Below are 23,969 nucleotides of genomic sequence, written 5' to 3'. Positions count from 1 at the left end.
GAGGATAGCATCTTCTTCCCTACAGGGTCAAAGATAAGTAGACATTTCATCCCTTCTAATAGCATTTATCATGGAGTCCTAGAGTTGGAAAGTGTCCAAAACTGATTCTTGCTTAATTGTATTCCCTGGGAATTTCACAAAAATTTGAAAGTACATCTAAATGTAAAGATAATACTAAACTAAATCACATAGTTAAGGGCTAAAAGATATAAAATGGGGAAAAAATACTTTTAAAGCCATTATCAGACCTCTGCCAGTTGAGAATAAAATTTCAGCCCATTTTGTTCTGGTAGAGATTATATTATCACTTATTTCTCCACTTCTCAAAGTAAGTTTTTCCTCCTCAATTTACTCTGCCTAGAAGTGTGGTTACGTATTTTAAATATTCACAAATTTAAATGTAATGTCTATGCAAGTTCTTGTTTTGTTTTTGTTTTTTAGCATTTTTTTTTTATATGGAGAACCTATTTAATGCCAGGAAATGTGTTACAAGTGATGATACAGCAATTAATGACAGGTGAAAAATCACATACAAGGTCCTTCCTGCAGGAACCTTCTCACAACAGAGTCAGACAGTGCATAAGGGGATGATTTGATAAACTAAAGATAATCTTCATTATGGCTAATAATAGAGCAAACGGGGTCCTCGGGCGGAATTCTGCTATGGAGAAGGACATAAGGCAAGGCCTTTCTTCAGAGGTGATACTTAAGCTGATCCACGGGATAGACAGCAGCTACCAACAGAAACACTGTTACAGGTAGTAAAATTAAGCAACCATTCTAAGTAATTTGTTCTCACTTCGCTGATGGCATGACCTATATGTAGAAAAGGCTAAAAATTTCACAGGGATTTTTATTTCAGTGCTATTGTGAAATGGAGTGGGGAGCATGGGTACTCTGATCTTTTTCTTGATTATCCTGGGAAAGCTTTCAACCTTTCCCTGCTGAGTGTGATGTTAGTTGTGGATCTGTCACATATGGCCTTTATTATGTTGACGTACATCCCTTCTCTACCCATTTGTTGAGAGGTTTGTGTTTGTTTTTTTTAATCATGAAAACATATGGAATTTCTGTGCTTCCATTTAATAATCCACAGAGGATTAAGTAAAAATTTTGTTTACTAGAGCATCAAAAAGACCAAAATACTTAAGAATAAGCTCAAACAAGGAGACAGAAGTCTTCTACACTGAAAAACTACACAGAGTTGCTGAAAGATATTCTGGAAGACACAAATAAAAGGGAGGAAAGACATTCATGAACTTACATGGGTCATGTTGCTGTCAGTGCTACCTAAAGTGAGCTACAGATTCAATGGAATTCCTATCAAAATTAAAAAAAAAAATGTTTTGCAGAATAGAAAAATCCATCCTAAAATTCAGGTGGAAACCCAAGGCACTCCAAGCAGCCAAAATAATCCTGGGGAAACAAACAAACAGTGGGAGGACCTCCTGGTTCTAACACTAACTACAAAGCTATGGTAATCAAAACAGTGTAATATTGGCATAAAGACAGACACAACAATGGAATAAAATACAGATCCTAGAAATAAACCCCTGCCTTTGTGTTCAGTTGATCTGCAGTAGGTGACAAGAGCATTCATTGGGAAGGGACAGATGATTCAAAAAACAGTACTGTGAAACTGGATGTCCACATGCGAAAGAATGAAACTGAACCCTTAACAACATACACCATACACAAAAATTGACTCAAAGTGATTCAGAGACCTAACCCACCACCTGCAACTATGAACCTCTTAGAAGAAAACTTCATGACTTTGGATTTGGTAATGATTTCGTGGGTAAGACACCAAAACCACAGGAAAGAAAAGAAAAAATACATAAATTACACTGTATCAAATTTAAGAACCTTTGTACATCAAAGGACACTATCGACAGAGAGAAAAGGCGTCCCACAAATGAGAGAAAGTATCTGCAATTGATTTATTTGATAATGTGTTAGTATCCAGAATACATAAAGAACTTACACATCTTAAAAACGCACACACAAAATAAACACCATCCTGATTAAAAATGGACAACGGACTTCAAGAGACATTTCTCCAAAGAAGACATGTGATGCCCTATAAGCACGTGAAAAGATGCGCGGTATCACTAATCATTAGGGAAATGCATGTCAAAACCATAATGCAATACCATGTCACATCCAACAGGAGAGCTACGACCACAGTGTAAGAACTGTAACACATGCGAGACAGTGGAGAAATCAGAGCAGCTGTGCATTGCTGGCGGGAATGTACATTCATGTAGCTGCTATGGAAAATGTTATGGTACTTCCTAAACCATTAAGCAAAAAATTATTATATGATGCATAATTCCACCTTGGGGTATATACACAAAATAATGGACATCACAGTCTCAAACAGGTATTTCCATACCCATTTTCATGGCAGTGTTATTCACGATAGCCAGAAAGTAGAAGCAGCCAAAGTGTGTATGACGGATAAATGTACGAACACAATGAGGCACAAGCACACAATGGATTATTATTCACCCTTAAAAAGGAAGGAAACCCTGACAGGTGCTAAAACGTACATATCCTACAATTCACTATGCCTATGAAATAAGACAGTCACAAAAAGACAAATATCGTATGATTCCATACACATAGAGGTACTTAAAGCAGCCAAATTCATAGGCAATAAGAAAACAGAATGCTGGCTGCCTAAGGCCCAGAGAGAGGGAATGCGGAATTAATGTGTAATGAGCGTGGAATTTCAGTTCGGGAAGATGAAAAAGCTCTGGAGATGGATGGTGCTGGTGCTTGCATTACAAACATCAATTAACTTAATTAACCATCATGAGGATGTGAATAGGCTCAATGCCACTGAACTATACACTTACAAATGGATAAAAATGCAATTTTTGTTATTTGTATTTTACTGCAATAAAAAAACTACATTTAAAAAATAAGTTGCCTTTATTAATAGGTGCAGATGTCAACATAAACTACAGCACAGTGGCTAGAGTATACGCACATATTATTGGCATAACATTCACGTGTTTAGAAAGTAGGTATGGCACCCAACAACTAAGCTAATAAATTCAGATCTCAAGAGCTGTGTCCTGACAATCTGCATTTTACAAGATCTCTAATTCTCACTCTACATTGAACTTTGACCATCAATTGGGTAATACATAAATCTAAGTAGGATATTTTTACAATGATAAATAATTTCCTCCCTGAAACTTTCCTCACAGTGCCTATATGGCAAAATAAACATACCTTGGACAAATGGTGTTTGTGGGCTTCTGTACCATAGGAATTCTCTTCTTTTCTCTTTTTCATTTAATAGACAAATTTATATTATAAAGTGGTGGCTAACTCTCCAAGTTACCTTTTCTACCCCATAACTTCCCCATGGCATTTTTCATCTTCAAATTTCTGAGTGTGTACGTTTAAGTTTAACAAGGGAGTTACCATGATACAACACAGCCACAGCTTGATCAGTGAGAAGGTGGTGATTGGGTGCAAATATACAAATATGCAGCACGCAATACTAAGACCACCACAGTGATGTGAGAGACACAGGTGGACACAGCTTTGTGTCTCCCCTCCAAGCTACAGGTCCTCAGTGAGCACATGAAGACCAGCTAGGAGACCATCAAGAGGAAAATGTTCACGGGCAGATGAACCCATGGTAGACAGCAACAAAGAGACCAAGGGTATGAGTGTCCATGCAGTGAGTTTCAGGCAAAGGTTTACGTCATGCACAAATGGTCTATGACAGTGGCCCACACACAGGCAGCCACACTGTGAAGAGGACCTGAATGGTTGCAAGGACAAAGCCTCTAGCACATGTCACCTGAAAGAGGAAGCCATATCCCTGTCACTCGTGATGATTTTATAGTACAGGGCTCTGCAGATGGCCACACAGATGCTCAGCAAAGACATAGGTCAGGCACTTCCTGAAAGAGATGTTTTTTTCTTACAGCAAAAGTGCCAAGCAGCATTTCAGGGGCCATGGAATAAGGACAGCAGATATCTAGAAGGGATGAGTGGCACTGGCAGAAAATGGAAGCACTACCCAAGGGCGTGAAAGATGACCTGTTGAATGAAAAGAGCCACTCATGGATAACAGTCCTTAGTAGTCAAAAGCTCTAAATTCTTCCTAAATTCATCTTACTAAATTGAATCTTCTTAAAAATAATAACTGGCTTTTCTTTTATAACTAAACCATGCTAACTTATTTTAACTTCATTGGAAACTTATTTTAATGTTAAACTTATTTATCTTATTTAAATGTAAACTTACGATTTCATTTTACACTTGATTTGGAAATACACATATGCAAAACTATGCATAATTCTGCAAGAGAATAGTAATGTGGGACTGTTAGTCTTATCACATATCAAAATGTGTTATATATAAAAGCAATTATATTGCATATCAACTGGGACATGAATAAAGAGATCAATGGAACAGAACTGAGTCCTGAATCAGATTCAAACACATATTGGAGGTTAGAATATAATAGTCAGGATTTTAAGTCAATGGCACTAAGAAAATTACACACTATTAAAAAAAAAACCTGAATTTTAGAAAATCAATTAAAATTCTATCCCTCTTTAATTCCTATATCAAATAAAATCCAGATGAAGCAAAAGTTTTAATGTACAATATACAATATCAAAAATGTTTTAAAAATTAAGTTAAAGAATATTTTGGTATGAACAGTCTTTTTGAAAGCAAAAAAAAAAAAAATTACATGTTAAATGAAAGGAAAACATTTTACCTGCCAAAAGCATTCTACATACTATACAAAAATTAAAAACATACCACCAGGCAGAAAGATAACATGTACACACACAATAATAAAAGGGATATTTTCTTTAGAATGTAACCAATCATAAAAATAAGTATGGAAAAGATCAATGATTGAATGAAATATATGAAAGCATCAATGGATGATTCACAGAAAAAAGAAATACAAATCACATTAAAAGTGAAAAGATAAACTCAATTATATGAAAAAGGTTACAGTTTAATCAGATGGCCTTATGCCATAAATATTTATCAGGTACGGATAGTTGAGAATGAGACACAAATACTCTCATAGACTGTGAGCAGCAGTTTAGCTATGACTACAATCTCAAGGATGGCAGTTTGACAATAATGATGAATACTGACATTTAACTATCTTATCATTGATTCAAATACATATTCAACAATTCCACTCCTAGGAACTCATACTTGCAAATCTTCACAAACATATAATTAATGCAAAATTTCTTGTTGTAGAAAAAAGGTTAAGAATAACATGAATGGTAAAGGATACGTTTATTTTAGTAAATGTTTATAAGTGAGCAATATGGACTACAAGAAAAACTACGAGATCTAAATGGACTGGTATGGAACATCTTCAAAATGTTGCAAGAGATTTCACTTATATGTGGAATATAAAAAAAAAACAATCAAACAAACAAAAACCAAAACTGGGCTCATACATACAGAGAACAAACTGGTGGTTGCCAGAGTGGAGGGGGATGGAGGGACAGGCAAAATAGGTGAAGGGGACGAAAGGCACAAAGTTTCAGTGATAAAATAATATGTCACAACAGTAAAAAGGACAGGGGCACCTGGGTGGCTCAGTCAGTTAAGCATCTGTATTTGGCTCAGGTTATGATCCCGGGATCCTGGGATCAAGCCCCACATCGGGCTCCCTGCTCAGCGAGGAGCCTGCTTCTCCCTGTACCTCTGACCCTTCCCTCTGCTCATTCCCTCTCTCTCTCTCTTTTACTCTCACTCTCATTTTCTCACTCTTGCTCTCAAATAAATAAATAATTTTTTTTAAAAAGAATGAAAAGTACAGCATAGGAAACAGTCAAAAATGATGTAGCAACTGCATATGGTAACACACCAAACTACACTTACCACGAGAAGCATCTCTTAATGTACATGATTGTTGACTCATTATGTTGTTTGCCTGAAACTACTGTAATGCTGTATGACAATTATACTTCAATTTAAAAATTAAAAATAAACAAAACTATCCTAACTTTAAAGTTTATTTTTAAAAAATGAAGTTGCATAATAAAAGCAAACATTTACATACACAGAGAAAAATTCACATACGTGTATTTAAATTCAAGTGCATTTGTAAAGTTGTTACCTCATGAGTCTTAGATTAAATGGCTAACTAAGGGAAGAGGACTAGAGACCATGCTGAGAGAGAAGTAGGTAATTTATGGTAAAGGAGTTGGAGACCTTAGTTTCATCTGGTCCCAGGAATCCACTAGATACCTAAGAAATCATCCTGAACACCTGTGAACTCAACCAGAGATCTACGAACAGAACAGTTGCAACCCCACAAATGGAAGAGTGACCACTTTCTGCAAAGTAGGAGGTGTAGAGAAGTGAATACAAGGTAATGTATGAAAAGATAGACCTCAGGGGGGAGGGAGCCTCCATCAGCCAGCTACCAGCAAGAGATATAGAAGCAGAGTGCAAAATCAGAACTTTTAGAAGACTGCTCCAGTGAAGGATGTTCCTCAGGTGGCTGAGTGGGGGTGGAATCCTAGCTGGGACAATGTGGCCTCAGGATCCTCAGGGTCACAGGAAGACCAAGGGTGCCTGAGGATGGCAGAGTTCCCAGGCATTGGAGAAAGGAGGTCGGCTGCAATCAGTGAGCCCAGGAATGGGCTCTCAGCTCAGGGTTGCCATAAACCGTAAACCACAGCACAGTCGGGCAACTACTCTCCAAGCAGGGGCCCAACAAACAGCAGAACCAGCAAGACTCCCCTTCGTCTCAACAGGAAGAGTGGCGCAGGAGCCACCACAGGTGCTGCAGGGTTTGAGACTCAAAACGGGGTTGTGTGCCTGAGACAGAAATGCTCTGTCACAAGCTGGGTGAGCTCGGAGTGCAGCCAGAGACCTGGAAGACAGGAGTGATGGACTGCTTTTTTCTGAGGGCACACTGAGGAGTGGGGACCTGAGCTCTAGGCTCCAGGGCTAGAGATTGGGAGGCTGCCATTTTCATTCTCATCCTCTAAAGCAGCATAGAAAGGTTTCAGGGAACAAAAGCCACATAGAGCAGACGGGAGCAGATTACTTAGCCTGGCCCCCTAGCAAGGGCAGTACAATTCTGCATGGGGCAAATACACTTGAGAATCAAGCAACAAGCTCCTCCCCCAGAAGGTCAGCAAGAACATTCAAACAAGACCAAGTTTACCGACCAATGAGAACTGCAAAAACCCAGCACTAGGGGAATACAGCACATAGAATTCATGCCTTTATTCCCCATGATTCTTTACCCTTTCAACTTTAATTTTTTAATTTTTTTCTCTTTCCTTTTTAAACCAATTTCTTATTTTATCAACTTTTTTTATGTTTTTTAAATTTTCATTTTTACACTTATATTGTATCCCTTCATTGTATTTAATTTTTTTATAACTATAAGAGTTTTTTTCTTTACAATTTTGGGATGCATTTTCTTCTAACAGACTAAAACACACCCAAAATCTAGTGTATAACTGTGTTCTATTCACCCATTTGACCATATGCTTTCTTTTCTTCTTCCTTTTTTTTGTTTTTTGTTTTTGTTTGTTTTGTAAAAGCCTTATTTAATTTTCATTTTCACAGTTACAGTCTAATTTTGTTTTTGTATATGTAAGTTTTTTCTTTCTTTACAATTTTTAGATGTATTTTCTTCTAACAAACCGACCAAAATACACTCAGGATACAGGGTATTGCTCTGTTCTGTTCACTTCTCTCTGTTTATATCCCTTCCATTTTTTGTTCTTTTTTATTTCTCTTTTGTTTTTTCTTATCTTTTAATTTTCATTTTACAGTTACATTCTATCCTTTCATTGTACTTATTTTTATTTTTGTACCTACAAAATTTTTCCCTTCTTTACAATTTTGGAATCTAGTTTGCTAACAGACCAAAATACACACAGGATTCAATGTATTGCCCTATTCTGTTCACCTGTCTAATTATATTCTTTTTTTTTTTTTTTTTTTTTTTTTGGTTTTGGGACTCTTTTGATTTGTTTAATGCATATGTCTCCGGGGTCATTGTTGTCGTTTTAGTATTTTGTTCTCTCATTCATCTATTCTTCTCTGGACAGAATGACAAGATGGAAAAACTCAACCTCAAGAGAACAAGAGGCAGTACTGACTGACAGGTACCTAATCAGTATGGGCATAAGAAAGAGATCAGAACTAGAGTTCAGAATAACAATTATAAAGACACTAGGAGGGATTGAAAAAAGCATAGAAGGCACTAGAGTATGCTTTTCAGGAGAAATAGAAGAACTAAAATTGAACCAGGTTGAAATCAAAAAGGCTAGAAATGAAATTCAATAAAAGTGAAGGCTCTACCTGCTAGGATAAATGAGGCAGAGGAGAGAATTAGTGATATAGAAGAAAAATGATGGACAATAAAAAAGATGAGAAAAAGAAAGATAAACAACTACGGGATCACAAGGGGAGAATTCGAGAGATAAGTGACGTCATAAACTGAAATAGTATTAGCATAACTGGGATCCCAGAAGAGGAAAGAGAGAGGGGGGGAGAAGATATATTGCAGTAAATTATAGCAGAGAACTTCCCTAATCTGGGGAAGGAAACAGGCAGCCATGTCCCAGAAGCACAGAGAACCCCCCTCAAAATCAATAAAATTAGGCCAACACCCTGACATATAATAGTGAAACTTGAAAATCTCAGAGACAAAGAGAAACTCATGAAAGCAGCTCAGGACAAGAGGTCTGTAACCTACAAGAGTAGAAATATTTGGGAGGCAGCAGACCTATCCACAGAGACCTGGCAGGCAAGAAAGGACTGGCATGATATATTCAGGGTGCTAAATGAGAAAACTATGCAGCCAAGAATATTTTATCCAGCTGGGATATTATTCAAAATAGAAGGAGTGATAAAAAAGCTTCCAGGACAAACAAAAACTAAAAGAATTTGTGATCACCAAGCCAGCCCCACAAGAAATATTAAAAGGGACCCTCTAAGCAAAGAGAGAGCCCAAAAGTAACATGGACCAGAAAAGAACACAGACAATATACAGAAAAGGACATGTTATAAGGTAATAAAATGGCAGTAAATTCATATCTTTCAATAGTTACTCTGAATGTAAAAGGGTTAAATGCCCCCAGTCAAAAGACACAGGGTAGTGTATCAGATTGGATAAAAAAGCAAGACACATCAATACGCTGTCTGCACAAGACTCATTTTAGACCCAAAGACACCTCCGGATTTAAGGTAAGGGGGTGGAAAAATCATTTATCATGCTAATGGACATCAAAAGAAAGCTGGGGTGGCAATCCTTATATCAGACAGATTAGATTTTAAACCAAAGACTGTAATAAGAGACAAGGAAGGGCACTATCATAATTAAAGGGTCTATCCAACAACAAGATCTAACGATTGTGAATATTTATGCCCCTTACAAGGGAGCAGCCAATTATATAAGCTAATTAATAACAAAATTAAAGAACCATATTGATAGTAATACAATAATAATAGGGGACTTTAACACCCCCCTCACTGCAATGGACAGATCATCTAAGCAGAAGATCAACAAGGAAGCAAGGGCTTTGAATGATACACTGGACCAGATGGACTTCACAGATATATTCAGAACATTCCATCCTAAAGCAACAGAATACATACTTTTCTCGAGTGCACCTGGAACATTCTTCAGAATAGATCACTTATTGGGTCACAAATCAGTCTCAACCACTACCAAAAAAATGGGAATCCTTCCCTGCATATTTTCTGACCACCGTGCTTTGAAATTGGAACTCAATCACAAGAGGAAATTTGGAAAGAACTTACATACATGGAGACAAAGGAGCATCCTCCTATACAATGAATGGGTTAACCAGGTCGATAAAGAAGAATTTAAAAAATTCATGGAAACAGTTGAAAATGAAAACACAACTCTTCAAAATCTTTGGGATACAGCAAAGGCAGTCCTAAGAGGGAAGTATATAGCAATACAAGCCCTTCTCAAGAAACAAGAAAGGTCTCAAATATACAACCTAACCTTACACCTAAAGGAGCTGGAGAAAGAAGAGCAAAGAAAGCCTATGCCAAACAGAAGAAGAGAAATAAGAGAGATTAGAGCAGAAATCAATAAAATAGAAACCAAAACTAAAACAAAAACAGAAAAACAGTAGAACAGATCAACAAAACTAGGAGCTGGTTCTTTGAAATAATTAAAAAGACTGATAAACCCCTAGCGAGACTTATCAAGAAGAAAAGTGACATGACCCAAATAAATAAAATCATGAATGAAAGAGGAGATAACGCAACCAACACCGAAGAAATACAAACCATTATAAGAACATATTATGAGCAAATATATGCCAACAAATTAAGCAATCTGGAAGAAATGGATGATTTCCTAGAGACGTAAAAACTACCAAAAATTTATTGAACATTTTAACCCATTGTGTAAGGTTTGCTTTTTTTATTATTTATCATTATTATTACACTTCAATATTTCTCATAAAAACAAAAGTGTTAAACTTTTTATTTTATACCTAAGGCAACAGATATTTAATAAACAAAATAGTCCATACATCATTAAATATTACAAATAGTATAATAAAAAGAATTACTGTATTAAGATTTTCTTTCTTTATTTATTTGAGAATATAAGAGAGAGTGTGAGGTGAGGAACAGAGGGAGAGAGACAAGCAGATTCCACACTGAGCAGGGAGACTGACCCGGGCATCATGACCCTGAGATCATGACCTGAACCAAAACCAAGAGCCAGATGCTTTAACCAACTAAGTACCCTGGTGCCCCAAAAAGAATTACCTTAAATGAGAAGAAAATAACTAAAATGATGCTAAGTATCAGAAAAAAATTAAAAATATAAACTTATTAAAACTTAGTGTAATCATATAAAAATTTACATATTCATTACCTATTGTTGATTCCCTTCTACAAAGGCATTACACCCTTGAATGAAGTATCTACAAAGTATTATGAACTTACAGTCTAGCAGGAAGGGAAACATAGTACAATCACCAGTTCATTCTTTAATTATTATTAACTTAATTTCTTTGAAAAAGGGGAAATCAGAATCATTTTAAGAATACTTCTGCATTCTTGGAAAATGGGCCCAATGTAAAGGAATTCTCCTCGTGGTGTATAATATACTTATCTATTAAAAGATATGATATTTCTCATCCAGAGCTTCTTCATAGCATTTATCATCTCGGAATTTCTCAGGGTGTAGATCAGTGGGTTCAACATGGGGGTTATGACTGTAAAAAAGACGCTCAATGATTTGTCAATGGGGAAGGTCTTAGCAGGTCTTACATACATGAAAATACATGGAACAAAGAAGAAGACCACCACAGTGATGTGGGAACCACAGGTCTGGAGGGCTTTCTGCCTCCCTTCTGGACTAAGGTTCTTTAGAGAGTACAAGATAAAACCATAAGAGATGAGCAAGAGCACAAACACAATAGTGCAGATCATTCCCCCATTGGCCACCACGAACAGGCCAATGACATATGTATCAGTACAGGTGAGTTCCAGTAAGGGGTACATTTCACAGATGAAATGATCAATAACATTGGGACCACAGAATGGGAGCCCATAAATAGTGCTAACCTGAATTACTGAATGCAGAAAACCTCCAACCCAGGACACTACCAGCAGCACAACACACACGCACTGCCTCATGATCACCAAATAATGCAAGGGCTTGCAAATGGCCACATAGCGGTCATAGGCCATCACCAGCAGAAGAAAGACCTCTGATCCACCAAAAAGGTGCTCTGTAAATAGCTGAGTCATACAAGATTGGAAGGATATGGTATTTTTCCCAAACAACAAGTGTGAAATCAATCTGGGGCAAATGCAAGAGGAATAAGTGACATCCATAAAAGATAAGTTAGCAAGAAACAAGTACATGGGTGAGCCCAGGGTCCTACTGACAGCTATAGTCACCACAATGAGCAGGTTTCCCACCACAGTCAAAATATAGAAGAGCAAGAACATAACAAAAAGGACCTTCTGTTCCTTTGGATCCTGGGTGAGGCCCAAGAGAACAAAGTAAGTTACATTGCTTCTTGGGTCCATCTAGTCTGGATAAGAGTGACTTCTCATATTAGAACCAGGTGATCTACAAAACAGGGAAGAAAACCTTTAAATGCATTAGAAGATTAATCTTTTATTGATTCATTCAGTTAAAAGACTGTGGCCGGAGTACCTGTTTGTGTCACAGACATTCTGATTTCCAAGTGGAGCAAGTCATGGTTTCCTACACTAAGTGATAGCATACAAAATCATCATCAATGAAACAAGTGCCAATATAAAAATAGTCACATAGTGCAGAAGTCAGGGGTAGGAATGTATCAACCAAACAGCAATCAAGGAAGTCTTCCCAGAGGAAGCAATGCTTCCTGAGTTTTAAAGGAGAAGTGGAAGAACAAGAGGACACAGGAATTCCATGCAAAGGTGCACAGGTTACAAAGTCACAAAAGTGAAATACTTGCAAAACATTTAGGGTAATTGTTCATTGTTACCCATTTAGGATAACATGTTCAAAGTAAGTGGATCAAACTAGGAATGGAAGGTCACTTCCCTGGATTGCCTATTCCCTCACTGAGACCTCTTTCTTAGGGTCTTTGGTAGAATATGCCCCCTTTTCCTGACCAATAAATGTGGAACCATTCCCATGTTGGGTCTCTCCCTTAATTTTTAAACTTCGTATATGCAGCATCTCTGACTCTGAACATCTCCAACTGGATATGAATTCAGGACTCATAAAACTAAATTTTTAATTTTCAGCAACAAATATAGGTGTTTCCCACCTCACTAAATGGTACCACCTTCCAAGTCATTACTCAGACAAGAAATATCACCCTGCCTTTCATGCCTTTCTTGCTTTGTGTCACATATTGGTACCTTTGGCAAATCTTATTAATCTAATTAACCCCTATAAAAATATATCACAAACTTCGTCATTTCCCTACCTACCCACTTTTCTGGCCCACTGCACTAGACACCTGCAATGTTCCTTCCCTTTCATTCTGGCCTCCACCAATTTGTTTTCCTAACATAGCCCAAATGATCCTTTTTAAATCTGATTCTCATCTGATCACTCCACTTTGCACAATATCTACAGTGGATTCCAATCACTCACTCACAACTTAATGAGTCACATTTCATATTTACAGTAACAGGAACTGTAATCCCCCATTCCACAGTTGAACAAACTGAGACTCTGAACATCTAATTAATTTCCCCAAGGTCACTCATTTTCAAGTGATAAAACTAGAGTAGGAATCCAAGTTTGCTTTATCCCAAAGTGATCCAACTTTTACACAATAAAGATACTCACACAATTGCAAAGCCTGGTTTCCACTATTTACTGTTAGTCTTATCTTATGAAGACAAGTCCAAATCTGAAGGATACTTTTTACTCATTCACAGGGACCTGGAATTCTTCTGTCATCCAGTTTGACAAGAGAGGGGAAAACAACTGCTTAGTTGCTCAGGATGTATTTTATTTCATCCAAATGTCTATCCATTTTCTCCATGGAATCTTCTGGTTATTCAGAAGGTTGCTTTTATTACATTGTAGATCACTTCCTAGAAATTCCAGGATCCACACAGAAATGCAAAAATTTAGCACATTAGGATAATCTATCAAAAAGACAAATAAGTCCCAAACTTACATCAAAAGAGAGCAACCAGTCATTTCTCAAGGTGGTTTTCCTCAAGTAATTTCTTTCCCACTAATTTTTAAATAAAAAAATACCATTAAACTGTTTAGTCTTCTTTATTCTGTCCTGTTGGTTTACTCAGATTAGCTGACTTGATATTTTTAAGAGACATTCTTGTGCTTTTCATTAGGTAATGCTTTAAGCCTAACAAAAATCTCCTAAAAATGTGTATGAGTTCTTAGGAGCATAGCATCTTCTTCCCAATACAAGCAAAGATGACTGGACATATTATCCTTTCTAACCACATTCCTCATTAAGTCCTAGAATTGGAAAGTGTCCAAAACTGATTCTTGCTTAATTAAATTCACCGGGAATTTCCATAAAAGCTTTAAAAAATATCTCTATAACGATACCATTAGGCCAAATCACATAATTAGGGTCAGAAAGCTGTAACATAAAAAAAAAATAGCTTTAGAACCATTGTAAGACTACTGCCAGTGAAGAATAAAATTTTAGTCCAGTCATGTTGCGTTAGGGAAAATTATTTTTCCATATATGTCTTCACTTGTCATAGCAAGTTTTTCTTCCCTTTTATTTAATAGTCAATTTATGCTGCCTTGCAGTATGGTTAGATGTTCTAGATATAAATTCATATAGATACAGATATAACTATTTATTAAATTATTAATTTCTTTAATTTAGAGCTCTTATCTACGGCCAGGAAACATGCTATGAGTGAGGACACAGTAATTAAAGAAATAGTGGGAAAAATTATGCAAAAGGTCCTTCCTGCATGGACCTATATTCTCATAACAGAGTCAGACAGTAAATAAGGGGACAATTTACTAAACTAACTATAGTCTTCATCATGGCTAATAATACAACAAATAGGGTATTCAAGGAGATTTCTACTATTAAAAAAGGTGATAAGGGAAGGTATTTCTACAGAGGTGATACTTAAGCTGATCCACGGGATAGACAGCAGCTACCAACAGAAACACTGTTACAGGTAGTAAAATTAAGCAACCATTCTAAGTAATTTGTTCTCACTTCGCTGATGGCATGACCTATATGTAGAAAAGGCTAAAAATTTCACAGGGATTTTTATTTCAGTGATATTGTGAAATGGAGTGGGGAGCATGGGTACTCTGATCTTTTTCTTGATTATCCTGGGAAAGCTTTCAACCTTTCCCTGCTGAGTGTGATGTTAGTTGTGGATCTGTCACATATGGCCTTTATTATGTTGACGTACATTCCTTCTGTACCCATTTGTTGAGAGGTTTGTGTTTGTTTTTTTTAATCATGAAAACATTGAATTTCTGTGCTACCAATTAATAATCCACAGAGGATTGAGAAAACAGAGCATCAAAAAGAATCAAATACTTAAGGATAAGCTCAAACAAGGAGACAGAAGTCTTCTACACTGAAAAACTACACAGAGTTGCTGAAAGATATTCTGGAAGACACAAATAAAAGGGAGGAAAGACATTCATGAACTTACATGGGTCATGTTGCTGTCAGTGCTACCTAAAGTGAGCTACAGATTCAATGGAATTCCTATCAAAATTTAAAAAAAAAAATGTTTTGCAGAATAGAAAAATCCATCCTAAAATTCAGGTGGAAACGCAAGGCACTCCAAGCAGCCAAAATAATCCTGGGGAAACAAACAAACAGTGGGAGGACCTCCTGGTTCTAACACTAACTACAAAGCTATGGTAATCAAAACAGTGTAATATTGGCATAAAGACAGACACAACAATGGAATAAAATACAGATCCTAGAAATAAACCCCTGCCTTTGTGTTCAGTTGATCTGCAGTAGGTGACAAGAGCATTCATTGGGAAGGGACGGATGATTCAAAAAACAGTACTGTGAAACTGGATGTCCACATGCGAAAGAATGAAACTGAACCCTTAACAACATACACCATACACAAAAATTGACTCAAAGTGATTCAGAGACCTAACCCACCACCTGCAACTATGAACCTCTTAGAAGAAAAATTCATGACTTTGGATTTGGTAATGATTTCGTGGGTAAGACACCAAAACCACAGGGAAGAAATGAAAAAATACATAAATTACACTTTATCAAATTTAAGAACCTTTGTACATCAAAGGACACTATCAACAGAGAGAAAAGGCATCCCACAAATGAGAGAAAGTATCTGCAATTGATTTATTTGATTGTTAGTATCCAGAACACATAAAGAACTTACACATCTTAAAAACGCACACACAAAATAAACACCATCCTGATTAAAAATGGACAACGGACTTCAAGAGACATTTCTCCAAAGCAGACATGTGATGCCCTATAAGCACGTGAAAAGATGCGCGGTATCACTAATCATTAGGGAAATGCATGTCAAAACCATAATGCAATACCATGTCACATCCAACAGGAGAGCTACGACCACAGTGTAAGAACTGTAACACATGCGAGACAGTGGAGAAATCAGAGCAGCTGTGCATTGCTGGCGGGAATGTACATTCATGTAGCTGCTATGGAAAATGTTATGGTACTTCCTAAACCATTAAGCAAAAAATTACTATATGACGCACAATTCCGCGTTGGGGTATATACACAAAATAATGGACATCACAGTCTCAAACAGGTATTTCCATACCCATTTTCATGGCAGTGTTATTCACGATAGCCAGAAAGTAGAAGCAGCCAAAGTGTGTATGACGGATAAATGTACAAACGCAATGAGGTACATGCACACAATGGATTATTATTCACCCTTAAAAAGGAAGGAAACCCTGACAGGTGCTAAAACGTACATATCCTACAATTCACTATGCCTATGAAATAAGACAGTCACAAAAAGACAAATATTGTATGATTCCATATCGATAGAGGTACTTAAAGCAGCCAAATTCATAGGCAATAAGAAAACAGAATGCTGGCTGCCTAAGGCCCAGAGAGAGGGAATGCGGAATTAATGTGTAATGAGTGTGGAATTTCAGTTTGGGAAGATGAAAAAGCCCTGGAGATGGATGGTGCTGGTGCTTGCATTACAAACATCAATTAACTTAATTAACCATCGTGAGGATGTGAATAGGCTCAATGCCACTGAACTATACACTTACGAATGGTTAAAACCATAAGGTGGAGTAGCTCAGATGGCAGCATCATAGGAGGACCCTAGGTTCATTTCGCCCATGGAACACATCTAGATAACCTTCAAATCACTCTAAGTACCCAAAAAATCGACCTGAGGACTGACAGAACAGATTGCACAGCTAGAGGAAGAGAAGAAGCCACATAAAGGAAGGTAGGAAGTGTGGAGACATGGTTTGTGGGGAACGAGATCCCAGGTGCTGCGGAGGGTAGGGAGTGCTGGTTTCACAGAATGGTGAGAGAGAGTGGAACACACAAGGATACACACAAGGAGAACACTTCCCCAAAGCCACTGGTAGGGAAAATGAGAGGGGCTGATTTTTGTAAGTTTTCGGACCAATGGGCTCAAACACCGGAGTTTTAGCGACCTGAGAATGTTGCCCTACTCCTGGAGAAGAGGCAGGCAGGTAACCTGGCTGGACAGCACAATCTGAAGATCACCTAAGGAGCATGGGAGATTGTTTTTACTTTTTAGTGCACATCTCTGAGAGGTTACATTGCCTCTCTGGGGACAAAAGATTCAGCAGGCTCCATTTCCTTTTTCCACGCATTAGCATATGCACATGCACAGAGACACCTGCTGGGAGTGGCTAACCTGGACAATGGCTCTTTAGCCTGCTTTTCTCCAAATCCCATGCCCCTGCACTCTGTCACAATTGTCCTTCTGAGTCAAACCTCCCAGAGTCCCAGCACAGAGAGACCCTCCTCCAGAAGACCAGAGCAGGTTTCTGCCACACCAGGTCCTAAAAGTTTAGAGTATTAAAAGTTAGCAGGCTTGGCTCTGTTAGAGCCCAAGGTGCACTGTGCCGCTCCAGGCAGGCAAGCAACCCAGAGACAGTGTGAAATCACAGACTTAGAAAACACTGGGACACATGAGGGAAAATTATTTTTTCCTCTGTTTAAGTGCTCTTTCCAGGTGAAAACCACTTTTTTGGTTCGTTTTGAAGGTAAGAAGGGGGGGAGCTTCATTGTTTTAATTTAATAATTACATTTAGTCTATGATGAAGTATTTGATTATTAGCAATGCCACTAATAAGTTTTAAGTTGTCAGAAATTAATTGTAAACATCAGTACAGTACTCTCAGTCATGGCAAAGACAGTTATCCTAAAATAAATGGCTTATATTTTGGTGCAGTGTTTGATGTTCAAAACAAGATGTTACAACAATAAACAAAAGTAAACTGAAAAAAAAAACCCAAAAACAAACAAACAAACAACAACAACAAAAAAAAAAAAACAAAGAAAACTTTCGTGAGACCAGCAAACATGGACACCCCTCTCTGGGGACAAATAGCTTGCTAGTGCCATTTCCCTCCCCTACCTCTGATCATAGACCAGCTTCAGTAAACAGCACATTGCCAACACTGGCTGCCTAAATTGCTTACACCAAGTCTCTCCCCTCTATACTCTGCCGGTAACGCTTTTCTTCGGCAAGCGTACCTAAGGACTAGTGCAGCAGGTCCCTTCCCCAGAAGACCACTACAAACTCTGCATTCACCATGTCTACTGGCCAAAGAGTTCTTCAAAGCTTCACATCTAGTGGAAATATCATCAGGTCTCCTTTAACAAGCAGACCAGAGCATACCTAGTTAAAACTTGACACACTCTGGCCAAGGACCAAACAATCCCCTCTGTAGGCAAATAGAACCTATGCATACAATTGACCTGAGCAACAGAGCAACCAAAACACAATAACAGAGCACATGCAGCACACACCAAAGACACTTCCTGAAGCACTAGACTCTGGACATTACATGACCTCTTCTACATAAAGCCATTACTCTCAGGACCAGGAAACATAACAGACTTTCCTAACACAGAGAAGAACCAGAGACCTACTCAAAATGCCAAGATAGAGGAATTCATTCCAAAAGAAAGAACAAGAAAAGGTCACGGTCAGGGATCTAATCAAACCAGCTATAAGTAATAAGTCTGATGCAGACCTTAAAGCAATAATCATAAGGATACTAACTGGGCTTGGATAAAAGCAAAGAAGACATCAGGGAGACCCTTACCACAGAGATAAAAGAGCTAATTAACCCTCAGTCTGAAATGAAAAATGCAATAACTAAGATTCACAACTGATTGGATGTAATGACCACAAGAATGGAAGAAGAAGAGAACTGAATAAGTGATATAGAAGACGGAATTATGGAAAATAATGAAACTGAATAAAAGAAAGAAAGAAAAATGTTTGGATCACGAGAGTAGACAGTGACTCCATCAAACATAACATTTGTATCATATGAGTCCCAGAAGAAGAAGAAGAGAGAAAAGGTAACAGAAGGTTTATTTGAGGAGATTTTAGCTGAAAAGTTCCCTAATCTGAGGGAAGAAACAGACAACCCAAATCAGAAGACACAGAGAACTCCCATCTAAATCAACAAAAGCAGGTGAACACCAAGATACTGTAGTTAAATTTGCAAAATACAGAGACAAAAAATAATCCTAAAAGCAACAAGACAAAAGAAGTCCCTAACTTACAAGGGAAGAGCAATAGGGTTAATACCAGATCTCTCCACAAAAAATTGGCAAGACAAAAGAGAGGGAAATAATATATTGAACATGCTGAATGGGGAACATCTGCAGCCAAGAATACTCTATCCCGGAAGGTAATCATTCAAAACAGAAGAAGAGATAAAGAGTTTCCCAGACAAACACCAAAGGAGTTAATGACCACTAAACCAGCATGTGAGAAATATTAAAGGAGACACTTGACTGGGAAAGAAAGACCAAAAGTGACAAAAAAGTAGAGGAACAGAAGAAATTTCCAGAAACCATGACAAATCAAGTAATAAAATGGCATTATACATACCTATCAATAATTACTCTGAATGTAAATGGAGTAAATGCTCCAAAAAAAAGATATAGGGTGTCAGAATGGATTAAAAAACACACACACACACAAAAACCATCTATATGCTGTGTACAAGAGATTCATTTTAGACCCAAAGACACCTCCAGATTCAAAGCAAAGAGGCACAGAACCATTTACATGCTAATAGACATGAAAAGAAAGCTGGAATACCCATATTTATATCAGACAAACCAGATTTTAAGCCAAAAATGTAACAAGAGAAGAAGGACATTATATCATAATAAACGGGATTTCCAACAAGATGTAACAACTCTAAATATCTATGCCCTCAACTTGGGAGCAGCCAAATATATAAACAGATTAATAACAAAAATTAAAGAAACTCATTGCTAATGATACAATAATAGTAGGGGACTTTAACACCCCACTCACAGCAATGGACAGATCATCTAAGCAGAAGATCAACAAGAAAACAAGGGCTTTAAATGACACACTGGACAAGATGGACTTCACAGATACATTCAGAGCATTTCATCCTAAAGCAGCAGAATACACATTCTTTTCAAGTGCACATGAAACATTCTTCAAAATAGATCACATACTGGCCATAATGCTATGAAACTTGAAGTCAATCACAAGAAGAAATTTGGAAGGACCACAAATACATGGAGGTTAAAGAAGATCCTACCGAAGAATGAATAGGTCAACCAGGAAATTAAAGAAGAATTTAAAAAATACAGGGAAGCAAATGAAACTGAAAACAAGACAGTTCAAAACCTTTGGGATGCAGCAGAGGTGGTCCTAAGAGGGAAGTATATAGCAATACAGGACTTCCTCAAGAAGCAAGAAAAGTCTCAAATACACAACCTAACCTTACACCTAAAGGATCTAGAAAAATAACGGGGGGGGGGGGGAGACCTAAATTCAGCAGGAGAAGAGAAATAATAAAGATTAGAGCAGAAGTTAATCATATAGAAACCAAACCAAACCAAAACAAACAAACAAACAAAAAATAAACCATTAGAACACATCAACAAAACTAGGAGGTGGTTCTTTGAAAGAATAATCAGATTGATAAACCCCTAGCCAGACTTATCAAAAAGAAAAGAGAAAAGACCCAAAAAAAAATATAATCATGAATGAAAGAGGAGATCTCACAAACAACACCAAAGAAATACAAAAAATTATAAGAGAATATTATGAGCAATTATATGCCAATCAATTAGGCATTCTGGAAGAAATGGATAAATTCCTTGAAACACATAAACGACCAAAACTGAAACAGGAAGAAATAGAAAACCTGAACAGACCCATAGCCAGCAAAGAAATTGAATCAGTAATCAAAAATCTCCCAACACACAAGAGTTCAGGCCCAGATGGTTTCCCGGAGGAATTCTACAAAACATTTAAAGAAGAATTAATATCTATTCTTCTGAATCTGCGAAAGAAAGAAAGAAAGAAAGAAAGAAAGAAAGAAAGAAAGAAAGAAAGAAAGAAAGAAAGAAAGAAGGAAAGAAAGAAGGAAAGAAAGGAAGAAAGAAGAAAAGGAAAGGAAAGGAAAGGAAAGGAAAGGAAAGGAAAGGAAAGGAAAGAAAAGAAAAGAAAAGAAAAGAAAAGAAAAGAAAAGAAAAGAAAAGAAAAGAAGAAAAGAGAACTTCCAAGCTCATTCTATGAGGCCACCATTTCCTTGATCCAAAAGCAGACAAAGACCCCTCTAAAAGAGAGAATTACAAACGAATATCCCTGATGAACATGGATGCAAAAATTCTCACCAAGATACTAGCTAATAGGATGCAACAGTGCATTGAAAGGATTATTCACCACAACCAAGTGCAATTTATTCCTGGGCTGCAATGGTCATTCAATATTTGCAAATCAATCAAAGTGATACGCCACATTAATAAAAGAAAGGATAAGGACTATATGATTCTCTCAATAGATACAGAAAAAGCATTTCACAAAATACAGCATCCTTACTTGATAAAAACCCTCCACCATGTAAGGATAGAGGAAACATACCTGAACACCATAAAAGCCATACATGAAAGACCCAAAGCAAATATCATCTTGAGCAGGGATAAACTGAGAGCTTATCCCCTAAGGCCAGGAATAGGACAGGGATGTCCACTCTCACCACTATTGTTCAACACACTGCTGGAAGTCCTAGCCTCAGCAATCATACAACAAAAATAAAAGGCATCAAAATCAGCAAATAAGAAGTCAAACACTCACTCTTCACAGATGACATGATATTCTATGTAGAAAAACCAACGACTCCACCAAAAAATTGCTACAACTGAAGGAGGAATGCAGCAAAGTCACAAGATATAAAATCAAGGCACAGTAGTCAGTTGTATATCTATACACTAAAAATGAAGTAGCAGAAAGAGAAATCAAGGAATTGATCCTATTTACGATCATACCCAAAACCATAAGATACCTATGCATAAACCCAATCAAAAAGGTAAAAGATCTTTACTCTGAAAACTAGAGAACATTTATGAAAAAAATTGAAGATGACATAATTTAATAGAAAAAATACTCCATACTCATGGATTGGAAGAACAAATATTGTTAAAATGTCCATGCTACTCCAAGCAATTTACACATTCAGTGCAATCCCTATCAAAATACCATCAGCATTTTTCATAGAGCTGGAACAAACAATCCTGAAATCTCTATGGAACCACAAAAGACCCCGAATAGCCAAAAGAATATTGAAAAAGAAAACCAAAGCTAGAGGCATCACAATTCCTAACTTCAAGTGGTATTACAAAGCTGTAATCATCAAGACAGTATGACACTGGCACAAAAACAGACACATTGATGAATGGAACAGAATAGAGAACCCAGAAACGGACCCTCAACTCTATGGTCAACTAATCTTTGACAAATCAGGAAAGAATATCCAAAGGAAAAAAAAAAAAAAGACCGTCTCTTCAACAAATACTGTTTGGGAAAATTTGACAGCCACAGGCAGAAGAATGAAACTGGACCACTTTCTTACACCATACACGAAAATAAACCCAAAATGGATGAAAGACCTAAATGCGAGACAGGAATCCATTAAAATCCTAGAAAGGAATGTAGGCAGGAACCTCTGTGATTTCCGATGCAGCAACTTCTTGCTAGATATGTCTCCAGAGTCAAGAGAAACAAAAGCAAAAATGAACTATTGGGACTTCATCAGGATAAAAAGCTTTTGCACAGGAAAGGAAACAATCAAAACTAAAAGGCAACCTATGGAATGGAAGAAGATCTTTGCAAATGTCTTATCAGATAAAGGGCTAGTATCCAAAATCTATAAAGAACTTATCAAACTTAATGCCAAAAAAACCCTAAAAACTCTGGTCAGGAAATGCACAGAAGACATAGACAGACATTAAAGTATATATATATATACAGGAAAAAAAAGAGAGAAGGAAGCAAATCATAAGAGACTCAAGAATAGAGAACAAACTGAGGGTTGATGGAGGGAGGTGAGTGGGGGGATGGGCTAAATGAATGATGGGCACTAAGGAGAGAATTTGTTATGATGAGCACTGAGTGTTGTGTGTACATGATGAGTCAGTAAATTCTACTTCTGAAACCAGTATTACACTACACGTTAACTAGGATTTAAATAAAAATTTGAGAAAGAAAAAAAGCAAATATGAATGTCCAGCAGTCTTCTAATGTGACAGATAAAAAGGAGACTTGCAAAAATGCAATATTACAAAGATCCAATTTCTCCTTACCTTGCTTTTGGGGGAAAACAGTTATTTTTCACAAAAACAATTTTGTTCATTCAAAATGAGCTCACGAAAAAATTTTAAAACCCGTTTTATTCCTAATATGGTAAATATTGATAGATATAACCCACATACACAAAATTATCCTTGGAAGTCCTCACTAATTCTTTTTTTTTTTTTTTAAGATTTTATTTATTTATTTGACAGAGACAGAGACAGCCAGCGAGAGGGGGAACACAAGCAGTGGGAGAGGAAGAAGCAGGCTCCTAGCAGAGGATCCCGATGTGGGGCTCGATCCCATAACGCCGGGATCACGCCCTGAGCCGAAGGCAGACGCTTAACCGCTATGCCACCCAGGCTCCCCATGGAAGTCCTCACTAATTCTTAAGACTGTACAGATATCCTGAAAACAAAATGTTTGAGACTCACTGACTCAGCCGTGAGATGATGTGACAAGAGCATTCCGTGCAGGAGAAGAGGGGTCAGGACGAAGTCACAAATCCCTGGGGCTGTCTCTCAGGGTCCTGGCGCAAGGGCGGTGTCTGGGTCAGGGAAGCCCAGTGCTGGGGAGTCCCCATCTCCCCTGCTTTCACTTCTCCCGCTCACAGCCAGTCAGGTCCTCCTGCCGGGATACTC

The 23,969-nt window shown here is 37.4% G+C and overlaps 1 protein-coding gene across 1 annotated transcript; it reads right to left on the bottom strand.

Annotated features, from left to right (window-relative positions):
- Positions 1–11,139: 11,139 nt before the first annotated feature.
- Positions 11,140–12,069, bottom strand: LOC123785163 (olfactory receptor 4A47-like). Its single transcript, XM_045786875.2, has one exon. The coding sequence runs from the start codon at positions 12,067–12,069 to the stop codon at positions 11,140–11,142; it is 930 nt and encodes a 309-aa protein (XP_045642831.2).
- Positions 12,070–23,969: the final 11,900 nt, after the last annotated feature.

Source organism: Ursus americanus, chromosome 24 (assembly GCF_024610735.1).
Source record: "Ursus americanus isolate L20-20 chromosome 24, mUrsAme1.1.p, whole genome shotgun sequence".
Taxonomy (NCBI): Eukaryota; Metazoa; Chordata; class Mammalia; order Carnivora; family Ursidae; genus Ursus; species Ursus americanus.
The sequence above is the reverse complement of the archived record's forward strand: the minus strand, read 5'-3'. Positions and strand labels throughout refer to the sequence as shown.

Bases quoted from the DNA above. Each gene is read 5' to 3' on its own strand.
- LOC123785163 (XM_045786875.2), bottom strand. From the start codon at position 12,069: ATGGACCCAAGAAGCAATGTAACTTACTTTGTTCTCTTGGGCCTCACC.